The sequence below is a fragment of the Cupressus sempervirens genome, chromosome 11 (genome assembly GCF_028749045.1).
Source record: "Cupressus sempervirens isolate cs-2001-9-10 chromosome 11, ASM2874904v1, whole genome shotgun sequence".
Classification (NCBI taxonomy): domain Eukaryota; kingdom Viridiplantae; phylum Streptophyta; class Pinopsida; order Cupressales; family Cupressaceae; genus Cupressus; species Cupressus sempervirens.
Genome location: NC_143128.1, coordinates 143,472,366 through 143,487,372, shown reverse-complemented (window position 1 = coordinate 143,487,372; position 15,007 = coordinate 143,472,366). Strand labels below are relative to the sequence as shown.

Below are 15,007 nucleotides of genomic sequence, written 5' to 3'. Positions count from 1 at the left end.
TACTCACTCTTCTAAAGTGAACCTTGTTAGGAGCCAATCCTATTAAAAGTTTAAAAATACACTGTTAGGTGTGACCATGTTAGAGTATTTACTTCATCCTGTTATGAGTGGCCTTGTTAGAGGTTTTCAAATATTTCAATCTAGAAATGCCATCTTGTTAGAGAATTTGCTAAAATAGCTATTAGGCTAACTCTATTAGGAGATTTGATTCACAGCTATAATTATTACAGAGTAACAATGACTTGATGTGATTGCTGATGCAACTGACTTTGTTGATTCAGATCTTTGTTCTAACTTGATTACTTGATCCTCCTTGATTAGAATTTTTTTTATAGCTTTGTCAACTTAGATACTCTGTCCTCTTACAAATATCCTTTCGAATTTGCTTCCTTAATTCATCTTCTTCAATTTCACATTTTCCACTTCAATCCTCAACTTGATCTTATATATATATATATATATATATATATATATTCCTATGGACAATACATTTGCATTTGCATCTGTGCCCTGCCCTATGCAAGCACCAATGGAATTTGTATTTTGAATGTTAAAATATTTAGATTGTGATTAGCAAACTCTAAACTTATCTATTATGAAATTTTGGCTTTATAGTTTTGATACCAAAAAAAATTTAAATTTAAATGACATGTTTCGATTTTTGAAATTCCTAGCTACTATACATTGGGACAGGCTAATCTCCATAAAAATGGTACCAAAGACAAAATAAAGTCAAACTTCTTTTTTTCATTCATCAAAACGTAGTGATTTTTTTCCAAATCTTTTGTTATTTTTGACTACAAACTATGCAGATTGTGAAGATCGGATGCTGAAATTTTCAAAAAAATCCATGATGTTTTGATAGAAAATAGCCGAGTCCCTGTACATTTGCACCCTGCACCGTACAAGCGCTAGTATACCAAACTTTGGTTGCAAGTAAGCTTAGGCCTTCATAGATCCAACCGAACTCGATCCAACCGCAAGAGTTCGAGTAGCATTCAATGTACCGTAAGAGCTTTAATTTGTGATTACTTGTCGCAGTGGTCTTCTGAAGGCGTGAGCAATCCTATTGAGGTAAGCGTTCGCTCTCTTAAACTGTTCACAGTCTCTTTTGTTTTGTGTCAGCAAAATATTTTCTATTTATTCTTTTCCAGTTTTGCTAATGTTTTCTTATTATTTTCGTTATTTCATGTGTATCTTATTGTATTCTCATGACTGTTAAAATACAATTCTGTGCCTGGGATGGCAACCTTCTGGAGTTCAGTTTCATCTTCAATAATCTTGGTTTTTGTCCAGTTTTCCAATTGATCTGAGTCAGGCAAAGAATATATTCTACGTATGTGTTTTGAAAAATATTATTTGTATTTGGGAGGTTTTTCAATATGGCCTACGAATTTTCTATTTTTGAATTTTAGGTAGCTGTTCATATGAGGGTCAAATAAGTCACCAAATTGGTTTAGGAGAATATTTTAGAATTAAGATATATTTTCAAAAATCAATAAGGAGAGTGTTGTTCTGTGTGTTTATTATAGAATGCACGTTTATAGATATAGCGATCAGTTACTGAACTTAATTTAGACGTACAAGTACCAAGATGATGTCAATTTAGCTTACAGATTCTCTTGTCCAAGCTTATAAAAGGATTGTATTTCTAATTAGTTTTTGGCGCTTTTTTTTATTATTATGTAATAAAAAGATGTAATATAATAGTCTTAGTGAAGTAATTGTTGAAAGTAACATAATGAATATTTATCTCTATGTCTTTCTTTAATGGAATGAATGTGTGTTTTGCACTAAATATCAAACATGGTATCAGCGTTGACGGTGGCTCAGGGTCCATGGTTGGACAGAACTGAAGGTTTGCAATTGTGTGAATTTGTCACAGGCAAAATGTCAATTTGAGTGTGAAGAATGTTTGTAAGTGTTTAAAATCATTGCAGACAAGAATGGAGATCCAAGCTGATTAAAAAAGTATTATTGTCTAAAGGAAGTTTGAGACTTGGGTAAATAGTTAAAAAAAAAAAAAAACTGGTGAAAAATAGTCAGATTAGATAAACGGATGATTATTTGTCACTATTTGAGATTTGGGAAAAGGAGATCACTGAAAAAGGTCGTAGAAAGAATCAAGGAAACAGATCTATTTTTGTGTGTTTTAAGTAAAGAATGTTGTCATTAAGGAAGGAGATAAAGGTGCAGCAAGGAAAAAGAAAAACATATGTAGATCTGGTTTAAAATTTAATTTTTTATTTATTTCAAGAATCAAATAAGAATTGAGTTGATAAGTAGGAGATAATTTCCACAGTAAGTCAAATTGTGATATTGCTATCAGGATTTAAGTGTGTGATTTTGAGTCAAACTCATTGACCCATGTCTCATGAGTAGTGATTCAACTTGAATCCTTATCTCATGATAATAAATGAAACACTTAGCACTCACTGGATCTAGGTGATGCTCACAGGGGTGAAGCACTGGGACTTCTGGGAAGGTCACCCATCCCAGTACTACTCCAGCCTAAGCAAGTTATTGTTGTTTGGATTAAGATTGTTGAAATTTATAAAATGGGAAAAGTTGGAAAAAAAAGTAAAAATGGAAAACAGAGAGGTTAAGAGAAGAAATGTTTGAATGTTATAGAATTCAATTTGAAATGATAATTTTTTTAAAAGAAGTTCAAAAATAAAAACATGAATATCTATCTCAAGTTCAAGATTTGGAAAATAATTGAATGAAGTTAAGAAGAAAAATGAAGAATTAGAAGGAAAATTAAAGTTGTTTGATGATGTTAAGAGGAAAACAAAGTCTTAGAAGAAAATATGAAGAAATTAGAAGAGAAGAATGGTATGTTCAAGAAGAATATGACTAATTAGAAACAAGAGAATGGATGTTTGAAATCAAAATCATATGTGTGATAAATCATGTGACACAGATGATTTTTGTGATTATGTAACTCAAAGAAGTGAATATGTTTATGAAAAAGAGTGTAAGCAAAAAAATTACAACAGATTTGCAATTTTGCTTTGTTATGATAATAAGAACGTTAGCTTGGGAATAATAATGAAGATGGGCTATGAAAGAAGAGGGTTAGGAAAGCATGAACAAGGCATGACAGGGTCTATTGATCCCATTTGGAGACCACAAAATGTAGTCAACATGATATATTTGTGAGGAAATCAACACAAAGAAAGAAAGAAATCAAATGTGCTTATTGTAACAAAGGACACATTAAAGACATGTTGGAATTTGCATCCATGCAAAATTTGTGGCTTACAAAATCATTATGAAATGATGAGTTTGAATAGGGAATGGAAGAATGAATCCGTGAGGGACTCTATAATAATGGATTGTGAATAGATATGTGGATCTAGTTGGAAAAGATGCACATGTATGTTAAAAGGATTATACAAAGTTCCATATATGAAAAAATGTTAGCAATCATGGAAGGTTGAAGAAGTGTATGGTAGATGCCTGAGCAAGAAGAGTTGATAAAGGAGACAAAAAAATAGATAAAGAAGTTAAGATAATTTATAAGACTTTGAAGAAGTGCAATCAACCACAACTAAAGCCAAGGAGTTGGTGATTTAGAAAAGAAAATGGATAAGAATGTCAGTAATAAAGAGAATGAAGCCAACAAGAAAAGGGACAAATATGTTGGTAAGGATAAAATTGTATTATTTCAAGTTCTTGTCATTGTTTTATTGTTTTCTCATTAAGCACTTGATTGGTTGGGCTTCTTATACAACTAAGTATTTTGGATGTGAGTTCGTCACTCAATCAAAGTTTTATGAAATTATCAAGTCCTTCATACATTTATATTATTTCAAGAACTTAATGAGAAAACATTAACAGAATTGCACTCTCATGGTCTAGTTATGATTTGCCTAGATTTATATTTAGTATTATAGTATTGCCCAATATATTTTGTAATAGTAGTTTTATAGTAGACATTGTTATTGTGCATCAAGCTTTCCTCTCATATCATAGTGCTGTGATACATCATCGCAGTGGGATTTTTTATTATGTGTCAAATTAAATGTATAATAAATTTAAAAAATATTAATATTAGACTTTCTAAACATTTGGTAAGAGCAAGTGAAAACTTAAGGAACACAAGAAACAAGGAGTACAATCATTATGGGATTATAAACTAATAAAATATGACCAAAAAGCAATTACAAATTATAATATTGAAGAGAAAGGTCCTCCCCATTGATGGGGTAGTTGGCAAGAACAAGAATTGTTTCGAGAGTTGACACCATATATTTGAAGGTTTCACTAAGGTAAGTTTTGATGGGGCTGTTAAGGTAATCTAAGTTTAACATGAACTATGAAATCATCAGGTGCATTTCTAAAGGAATACCAAATAATTAAACAAAAGTTTGAACACTTCTTTAAGGGGTGATCTTAGCAAGCTAAATATAATACAAAAGAAGACTTGAGGTTGAAGAGGATTATAACTTAGTTTTTCAGATGCCTTAAAGAGAATTTATTGGATTGCAAGCTTAATAGCATCTTAGAGGAAGTAAAGTTATTTGGGGCCACTTTTGGGGCCATTAAGTATAGCTCTTGTCATGGAGAAAATGATCATATTGCCAATTACTTGGCAAATGCATTCATTTCTCAATTTCTTCTCTACTAAGACTACAAGTAGGTGAGCAGGTAGAAGATTGAGGACCTAATGAATGCTGATGTGGACACTTCCCTTAAGCTCTCAATGCCAATGTATCACCCTTAAGAATGGTATCATTTTCTTAGGAAAGTAATCATAAAGTATGGTTTAAAACTTTAAAGTATACACCACAACATTGTGTGCATTATCATCTTGTGTGTGTAATTTATGTGTTGCTTACAAAGAATTGGTTTCTCCTCATGTAGACCTGTGCGAGTGTATTTTTAATCCAAACACAACTTTTGTTAAAGCAATTGGCTTGGTTGGAGGTCTCTCGGTTTGTGCCTATAGGGTTGCAATGCTTGGTTTCGATGTTCTACATAACGTCACATGGGCGTAGAAAGCACAATGTTTGTTATTGTGTAACAATCTTAGACCAAGGCTCAACCGCAATTTCCAAATCGGTGATTTTGTATCATTGACATTCATTCAAGATATTCTTTGTGTAGTTGCATTGGCGCATAAAATAGATTATGTTTCGTTTCATAGCTAAACTAGAGGCCAAGGTTGAGGATCTTGAGATAAGGAAGTGGACTCTCTCCCCACCCCACAAAGAGGTGTTGTTTGTGGATGTTAATAGTTTAAAGGATGATTCTCCAATACTGGACATGGGTAGTGAGCTAGTTGGTATATTTGGGGCTTGTATGTGCACCATTAACACCCTTGGTATATGCTTTTAGGATATGATTGTCTTGCCACAACCTTGCAGTGCACATTAGATACTCTTAAGATTATTATGACATGGAAATCTTTTTGTCCCTACCCTATTCGTTATGCCCAACTTCTTAAAGAGAAATGTGCTTATGTTCGTAAGGTGGAACACTCTTGATCTCATATTTGAAGTTTTTAAAAATGATAATACAGGAACAGCTTGTTGCTCTAGGATTATTTAGCTCCCTAGGTGTTGTCTGAACAAGTAATTGACTAGGGCAGATTCTTGAATGCACTCATGTTTATTGTCAACAACATTCTTTACCTCATGTTAAAAAATGTGACCTATTTCTTCAATGTAAGGAGATCCATATGAGAATTCAATCTTATAAATTCCAGAGTTGTGGATAACTTTTGGATCTTTGCTATAAGGAGTAACACTTCTCATGAAGTTTAAAGAACATCCAAGGCTTTTTCTTTGCATTTTGGATATTTTCCTTCAACACAGATGAGTGCAGCAACTGGGATATCCAGAGAGTCTTAATTGTTTTTGTGCAGGCCATTACGAGTGTTTATTTTTTTATAGCTCTCAAAATGTGTTTAGTCTTGTGCCCAGTCAATTTGAATACTTTGGTTAGATGAACGATTTCAAGATTAATGTGTTCCTAATTGTAAATGTAGAGTGTTCTAGTTGATAAAGTTCACAGGATGCCTTCTTTTTTGGGTATGATGGCAATGGGAAAGGTGAAGGTAAAGATTTGTGTGTTTATCTTTCCAATAATGTGGTTGGCTAGAAACCCTTCTACTTTTCCAAGGAGAAGAGTATCCAGGGAGGGCATTTATTTATCTTGTTCCAGCTCTCTAGGAATCTCAATGTTTTCTTCAATGTTATTTACGTGGGAGTGGGCTACTAATTTATCCAGGCCATATTGTCAACAGACTGTTCATCAGATTGTGTTTTGTCATGTCAAAAAGTAGATGTTTGAACTTTGTACAGCTCCTTTATCACCAATATACTCAGTTAATATGTTCCATATAATAATAAAAAGTTGGATGCCAGCTAAAATAGCAAATTTTGTACCCTGCATGGGGCGTCACTTATTTACTCAAGTATTCTTACAAACCAACTAGAAAAGTTACATTTATTTCAAATTCTAAAAAAAAATATTACAAAACGCTTCCTTAGTTCCCCATCTGTTGCACTCAAATGAGGATTTCACCTTTTAGAGATAATCGTCATTTCCAACAGAGACAGTTACTTGCCCTTTTTAATTTAACACTATACAACATAAATTATGTTGATATACCTAAGGTATTGCCCAAGTGGCTTTAATTTTTAAAAAATTCAACAAAATGTTCTTCAACTCTGGAGGATCAGCCCATCGACCATGATCCTTTATTAGTTGAATTAAGGCACTGGATGCTTGTTCCATTCCTATACCTCATTTTACCATATACCTTAGGCAATGCCTAAGTGTTAAAAAAGTCAACAAATCATTCTTCAACTGGAGGATCAACCCATCGACCATTATCCTTTATTAGTTGAATTAAGGCATCGCATGCTTGTTCCATCGCTATGCCTCGTTTTACCACAGTCTGGAGTCATAAAGAACATCAATGATAACATTATGTCAGATTTGACATGAGCAAGACCATGGACTTATTGTTATGTTTAAAAGCTATTAAGCTGATCTATAGATTAAAAATATCATATATCAACCAGATGAGACAAATGAAAAATGAAAAACAAATGACAGCTGCAGAATGGATTATGCCCTGGACTTCAAACAACAATCCAATGATAGAATGTTGAGAATTAATCCAATAATGTAGTTTATAGATCCACTGTACACTAAACAAGGTGTGGTAGGATCAACAAATAAGATACCTTTCCAACATAGAGATCAATCTTTCCTGGTGCACCACCAACATATCCAAAGTCAGCATCTGCCATCTCTCCAGGACCATTCACTATGCAGCCCATGATAGCAATCTGTAACCCATCAAAAAATTGGACTCTTAAATGAGATGCAGTAACTTCAGATGTGAAGAAAGCATGTTCTAAATTCATAATTCACAACATTTTATGGCCAGCGAATACCATACCGAAACACCAGGTAAGTGTGATGTCTTCTCCCGTATCTCTGCACTTATTTCTTGGAGATCAAAGAGTGTGCGTCCACAAGATGGACATGATACATATTCCTGTAAACAGAAGACATGAATTAACTTCTTTCCATTATTGTGTTGGTTGAAAGAGAAACCATTAACATTTTGATATATCAGTGCATGAATATAAAAAACTGAACTATCTCAGTTGACCTACCGTTTTAGTATTCCTCATCCTGCAACCTTGTAGCAATCCAAATGATGTATTACGAAGGAAGTCAAAGTCCTGGCCTGGAGCCTCCAAGAGTACACCATCCCCAAGCCCATCAACAAGCAGAGCACCAGCCTGACTGCCTGAACTGATGACTAGATCATCCCTTCAAGATCAAAGTAATACATAATGGTAAAAGGTTAGTGCTGACCTAAAAAAGTTGTATCAGAAACATCAATTCAAACAAAAGAAAAAGACTGAAGTTTTTTTAAATTTGTTACAACAGATCTTCTAAGCACATACTTGTGAGTTCGTTCGGGGAATTGTAGATGATGAATAACAGGGAAGTTCAAGGCATTTTCTTGCAGGTACTCGAACAATCTACAAATTCAAGTCAGGAGTTTAGAATCACTTCAATTAGAAGGCATTCAGTGATGCAGTAAATATTCATGTTCATCCACCAAAATCTAAATTCCAAAATTTGTAATCCAAGTCCACATGTGCAAACAAGAATTGGCACCTTCGAGATGCGTGGACACGGTTCACCCTCTCGTCTTCATTGGGAAGATTTACGAGAAGCATTATAGGATCCACACTCTTGATAAGATCAAAGTCCTCATATGCTTCATCTCCTCGAAGAGTAACAGCAAAGCGGGTACCTGCATCAATGTGAAAATGACTCTCAAAGTATATAGACTGTTTGAAACTATTGTGACAAAGAAGAATCATTAGCCCTAACATATATGCCTTTACAATCATACCTTCTGGTAAAAGCTTGTGGGCACCAGCTGAGAGTTCCTGCAAGTTTACAAGGACTATAGCATGCGCCAAAGGTTTGGTAAGTTGTTCTGACAAAGGTACCAAAACTCCCATACTTATATCCACTAGTCTTTTAATTGCCAGCCTCTACACCCACACAAGTGTTGAACATAAGTAAAGAATCCATAAATATGTTTCTTCATTTAACTTTTCCATATTTTCATGAAAAGTAAAATCCATTGAATCTAATAAGTTACAAAAACATGACGGCAAAAAAATTACTGAAATAGAAGCAATATGCATCTCTGCCATTTTTGTACAGGAATGAAAAAGTTTGAAAAGTTGAAAGGACAAACCGCTTCACTGTCATCCACAGGGGGAAGCTCCCTCAACAGGATTGAGTCCACTGTTGCAAGATCCTAGAAGACATAAAATTATATATCAGTGTTAGAATATTATATTTTGTAATAGTGATGACATTGTAACACAGCACATGTACAATGACTATTAGGGCCATACCTTAAAAGGCATGCCAACGATGAGCTTTGTTGCAAGTGACTTGTACAAGAGCTCGGGAGTCTGCAATAGAAGATAAACAGACAAAAAATCTTATTTATCGGACAAAACATACTATCATAACAAAGAGTCAAAGCTAAGAAGTTCACATTTCATGTACTAGAAGTTAAGAAAAATCAAATAAAATCTTACACCTGAACAACTATTTGGGGCCACAGAGACATTTTAGCAACTATCATTAAATGGAACGAAAAGTTATTTCCAAAATTTCACCTTCAACTGATCAAGAGTGACAGACATTAAAACTGAACCATCTCGATGCAGAACACCCCTGTAATCTACCTCATCACCCTGTACATGTGAAAGGAATTCAATTAATGATAAGCATGAAAATCATCTGAAGAAAGAGATACAGAATTAGAATGTAATTTTCTTTGAAAAGTATTGACATCAAGACCAGCTCACTTTTACAATTTAAGCCTCCCAGATCAAGTGTCAAAATTTTAAATGACTAGAAATAAGAATGATAGAATTTAATGATTTAATTAAGAAGTTCAAACAGCACAAAACTGAATTCCTTCAGTCGAGACATTGGCTGAGTAGAAGTATGAAATGAAATAAATAAACAAGACTTTCACTATGGAAAAATAAATTCTGATATAATTTGAATCGGAGAATATCAAACAAATGGGAAAGGGAAGTATAAAGATTCTAGAAAAAGAAAGCCTGCAAGAATAAAGTGTAACACACCTCCTTCTGTATGGGAAGTTGGCTAGTTCTCCTTTGGAAATCAAAGTAGTGGCGGTGCTTCTCCTCAAAAGGAGCCTATCAAAAGAATAGCTTCTAAAATATCAATACTAAATTCAAAAGTAAAATGATGATTCAGAACAGCAGCAGCACCATACGTGTACAAAGAAGCTAGTTGCAAGCTTACCACTCCTTTCTCGAGCTTGGCAGCTTGCATTCCAAGATTTGCAAGTTTTATACACGGATCTATCTCCTCTTCTGGAGCTTCCGTCAGGGAAACCCGAATTGTATCACCCAAACCATCCTGCATAGCAAATTGACAAGTGTCAGCATATATAATGATAAGGTACAGAAAAAATTGTGATATCTTGACACAGAAATGAGGAAGAGAATCATTAGAAGAAACCTGTAAAAGTGTTCCAATGCCAATTGCAGATTTCATTCGCCCATCTTCACCTTCACCAGCTTCAGTAACTCCCAAATGCAATGGATAATTCCATCCTAGGACATTCATCTCTGCAACAAGCAAACGGTATGCCTGGACCATAATTACTGGATTGCTTGCTTTCATTGAGAAGACAAAGTTGTGGAAATCCAGCTTCCGACAAATGCGTGCAAATTCAAATGCTGATTCCACCTGTTTAAGACAATGAACATTAGTATGTTGGAAAAAATATAACCAACATTACTTATGACCATAAAACAATTTTCTAGCAGAGTAAAATAAAATTTACTTAAACATAAAATCTGTACGCCCAACTTAATAGAAATATAAATAACAGTTGAACTAAATCTATATGCCCAACTTAATAGAAATATAAATAAAAGTTGAACTTACCATTCCCCTAGGAGAATCACCATAGTAACTCATGATCCGATCAGAAAGACTTCCATGGTTTGTGCCAATGCGGATCGCCCTTCCATATTTCTTGCATTTCTCTACTAGAGGAACAAAAACCTACAGAAAATTGCAATATAAATGTTCAAACATTTTAATCCATATCAAGCAAATCTCTCAAACTACACTTGTTACTCACTGTTGTAAAAATAAAGAGAGAGAGAGAGAGAGAGAGAGAGAGAGAGAGAGAGAGATGAAATGCAGATATCTAACTTACCTTCTCAATGTGTTCCAGCTCCTTCTGATAGTCTTCTTCAGTGTATTCTAGCTTCTCAAATTGTGCACGTCTGTCAGCTGCAATAAAGATAGAATAGGTCATAGGCTATCCCCACCAAAGGCAAATCTTTACTCTACCAACAAATAATGTTATCCAGGATATTACATGTCCATTTCATTTGTTCTGAAGATGTCACTCGTGAAAATCAGAATCATCCACAAACAAGTTATTCTTTCATGTCATAGTATTATAAGGAAAGGTAATAGAATATTTTACTTCCAAAAATTGATCTCACACTATGCAGCTGCATTGGATAGGATATGGGAAAAATAACTCTCAATTAATTTCTTCAAAATCAGTCAAAAACCATCTTAAAAAAAACTGCTAATCAAAACTATCTTACAAAAAACTCCTAATAATCCTGGAGTCCCTTAAATTTTGGTTTCCAAAAGCCTTGGACAAGTAAACGCAAAAAAGCTATACAAAATATTATTTATTCAGATGATAACCTTTTTTAAATTCTGAAGGGAGAATTCAGTGATTCATTCCAACATTGATGACAATGTCCATTGGAGATGATAGCCCCATGGATTTATAAAGATAACTTTGACAGGGGTTTGAAATATAAATTCTGGCTTAACTGATACAAGTAATATCTCCTATGGTGGCTAGGTTTCTTAATTGGAAAATCTAGCATGTGTTCCATTTTCCAACAAAAGGCACAATTTAGGGTAATTCAGAAAATTTTAAAGATCCCTGTGCAAGGAGAGGACCAAAAACTTTGACAGGGATTTGAAGATAAATCTGGCTTAGCTGGTATAGGTAGATGTTCATCTAATATCTCCTGTAGTGTCTCTATTGTATAAACAGAAAACCTAGGACATGTTTCCATTTCCAAATAGAAAGGTACAGTTCAAGGTTGTTCAGAAAGTTATGAATATCCCTGAACTAGAGGACCAAAATTGATTATTTAGGGAGTTTCCAAATTGGCTATTGAAGCCTCCTTGGAAAATTTAGATATTTCACATGAACTTAAAGCTATACTGAGCTTACCAATAATTAATAATAAAAGAGTTTTTCGCTCTAAATAATTAATAATAAAAGAGTTCTTCACTCTAGAAAAAGAAAGGAAAAAAGTTGAATATTTTTTTCACAAGAACTTGACAGGGCTTTGAAGATAAAATCTGGCTTAGCTGGTATAGGCAGATGTATATGCAAAATCCCCTGTAGTGTCTGTATTGCATAAACTGAAAACCTAGGATGGATTTCCACACTCCAACAGAAAGGCACAGTTCAGGGTTGTTCACAAAATTTTGAGGATCCCTGTACAAGGAGGGGGGCTAAAAATTGATTATTTAGGGAGTTTCCTAAACTAGCCTTTGAAGCATCGTTGGAAATTAAAATGTTGCACATGAACTTAAAGCTATGCTGAGCTTACTCATAGTTAATATTAAAAGAGTTCCTTCACTCAAAGGAAAACTGTTGAAAAGATTTTTCAGATCTCATCTTACCAAAATTTCCAGGATTAACCCGAATCTTGTCAAAACATTCTGCAACTCGCAGCGCAACTGAAGGAGCAAAATGAATGTCTGCAACAAGGGGAATATCATATCTGCATGCCAAAGCATGTAGCAAGAATTAGGTGGAAAACATGCAAGAAAAAACCCATATGGATATCTAAAGACAAACAACCAAAATAAACGTATGGGAACTTCATGTTTTTAGGCCTACCCTTTCTGAACAAGAGTATTTTTTATGTCATAGCATGAATCTGCTTCTCTCTTTCCCTGGACAGTGATTCGAACAAGATCTGCTCCCTTATCAGCTATTCTCATAACCTACAATGCAATAAGATCCATATTTCAGGTGACAATTGATGGAGATAATATGTTTTGATCAGCTGCAAGTAGCCACTACTTGTTTGTGGTTAGAAATGTCATGTTCAGAAATGAAGGATTCTGTTGCATATAATCTTACTGCATTATTCATACACTTATTTCAGTTCTTGATAAAGTGGACAACATTTAAATAGAAAACATTAAGGCAAAGATTGACATTCCATGCGTCAAGTTCAAATAGTGACTAATCCAGACCTCAGGAAGACATTAATTTCATCATTCATTACAATTTTTCTGTTCATATTGAAATCTGAAATCCACAGCCACTAACAAATTTGCAATTAAAAATGCTGCAAAATGACACTAATTCTAAATGCTTAAACACTTTACAAGTTGGTGACAGTCACAAACCTGTTCAACAGTTCCAGCAACGTCCTTTGTGTCCGTAGTAGTCATAGTTTGAACCCTAATAGGATGCTCACTGCCTAGTGGGACATTACCAACCATCACTGTCTTTGTTTTCCTGCGCACGGTCTTGTAAATGGACTCGCAGTACTTCTGCCTAGGAACTAAATATCAAAATACAAGTTACAAACAATTACTCCAGGAAATACTGATCTAGAAAACAAGACAATAATATCCGGACTGAAATTGTCAATAGTAAATTGTGCCACGTCAATTATTTTCTCTCAGAAGGCAAAAGCTCAATTAAAAGAAAATGCATTACAACATGTGAACTGCAAGTAAGTCGGGCAAACTTGCTCTGCTCATGTTTTAATTTTTAATCTTTGCCCCTTTTAAAGCATTTAGTAATTTAATGGACAAGAAATTATAAAATGCAAAAGGATTACGTGAATAAAGGGCAGGGAGAGAAAGTCAAAAGGCATTTTCAGGATGATATTTCTACTGGCCTACTTTTTTCCAAGGGGCATTCCACGAAACTGATTTACAAAACAATTAAGGTGTACTATTTTTTGGGACATTAGATTGAAGTCGCTATAACTAATTTTCACAAGGTAATTTGCAAATACTTTAGAGTATAGGATTTAATTTTCAATTCAAGTATAACATAACATTGAGGAGAATGCTGGGCAAAATCAAAATGAGGTCCTCTTCCTACGTACAATTTACCATGATTTAGAGAGAGAAACAACTGTGCTTATTTGCTGAAGAGAACAAAGCAAGAAACAGTTACAAGTACTATAACAGCTTTGGTAATGGTTGATTGCCTTTGTTACAGAATCGACTCAGTTACACCGTTAAATTGTTCCACTAACACAGACTGAATAGGTAACTCAAAACCACATACACGTGTGAAAGAAAATAAAATATTATCATGTAGATTTGTCTAATAAACGGACAACGGACCAGTATCAAACTAAAAGCAATTTAGAGACTCGAAAATAAAAAAGCCATTGCAAGGCATATAAGATTGTTAATTCTTGCACTAGGCAGGATCACTTGAACTGGTATATGCTTGTGGTTATGTTGGGACCTGGTTGCCGGTTTGTTTACAATGGAGCTGAACCAAACCAAAAGCAATTTAGAGACCCAGAAATCTAAAAAAAAACATTGCAAAGCAGAAAAGATTGTCGGTTCTCGCACTAGGCACTACCAATTGAACTGACATATGCGTGTTATGCGTGTCTTTGTGGCAGGGATTTGTTGGGTTATATATGCATATTTATCATCTGGATTTATGTGTCCCAAAACTAAACTGGAAGCAAATCAATGACCCAAAATTTACCAAAAAAAGCTCTGCAGAGTGGACGCATAAATAACACGAATTTGCGGTAGGCATATTCAATTAAACTGCTTTTCATCTTTGCAATATTTATATCGATCTGAAAATACAATAAAAACATACCCAAAAGAGGGCTTCCTTCTGAAGCAGGTTCCATCTGTGCAATGTCTGGAGATGTTGAGCTCCTCACTTTAATCATCCTGACCCTGCTTGATTTTGGGGATTTCACATTGGATATCCTAATACCCTTTTGGCCATTGATTCTGTCCAAAAATTCGGTCTTCTTCAAACCGGTGAAGGAAGCAGTTACTGCAGCAGCCATTTGTTCCAATACCCGCTTCGGATCACGGGTCTGTAGGATGATAAATTATGTGAGTATGAGCTCCCTTCGAACTTAATTCAAGCTTTACTCTTCTTGAAAGCCCAAATTTTTCGCTGCAAACTGATTGTGGAACACTGTGGGTGCCCTGTAATTTATGTTGGTGGTGCACTGGATTATCCATATGGGACAAAACGTAGGATCTAGAATTAAAAATGAACAAAATTCGCATGTTTGATAAATTTGACTAATTTTTTGTGACGGACTTTTTAACATGGAGAATCTTTCGTAACGTTAAAAAGACAAAAGTTGCATTTCTTTGACCCTCCATTTTT

At 34.5% G+C, this 15,007-nt stretch overlaps 1 protein-coding gene across 1 annotated transcript; it reads right to left on the bottom strand.

The window, feature by feature from the left end:
- Positions 1-6,380: 6,380 nt before the first annotated feature.
- Positions 6,381-14,801, bottom strand: HDS (4-hydroxy-3-methylbut-2-enyl diphosphate synthase). Its single transcript, XM_089810700.1, has 19 exons — positions 14,477-14,801; positions 13,021-13,178; positions 12,503-12,609; positions 12,283-12,383; positions 10,772-10,848; positions 10,495-10,614; positions 10,063-10,293; positions 9,844-9,960; positions 9,660-9,734; positions 9,183-9,260; positions 8,913-8,972; positions 8,750-8,812; positions 8,396-8,540; positions 8,155-8,293; positions 7,938-8,015; positions 7,641-7,800; positions 7,421-7,519; positions 7,203-7,307; positions 6,381-6,910 (listed from the first exon to the last, which is right to left on the bottom strand). Exons 1-19 carry the CDS (start codon positions 14,673-14,675, stop codon positions 6,809-6,811), a joined length of 2,214 nt encoding a protein of 737 aa, XP_089666826.1. The 5' UTR covers positions 14,676-14,801; the 3' UTR covers positions 6,381-6,808.
- Between the last annotated feature and the right edge of the window lie 206 nt (positions 14,802-15,007).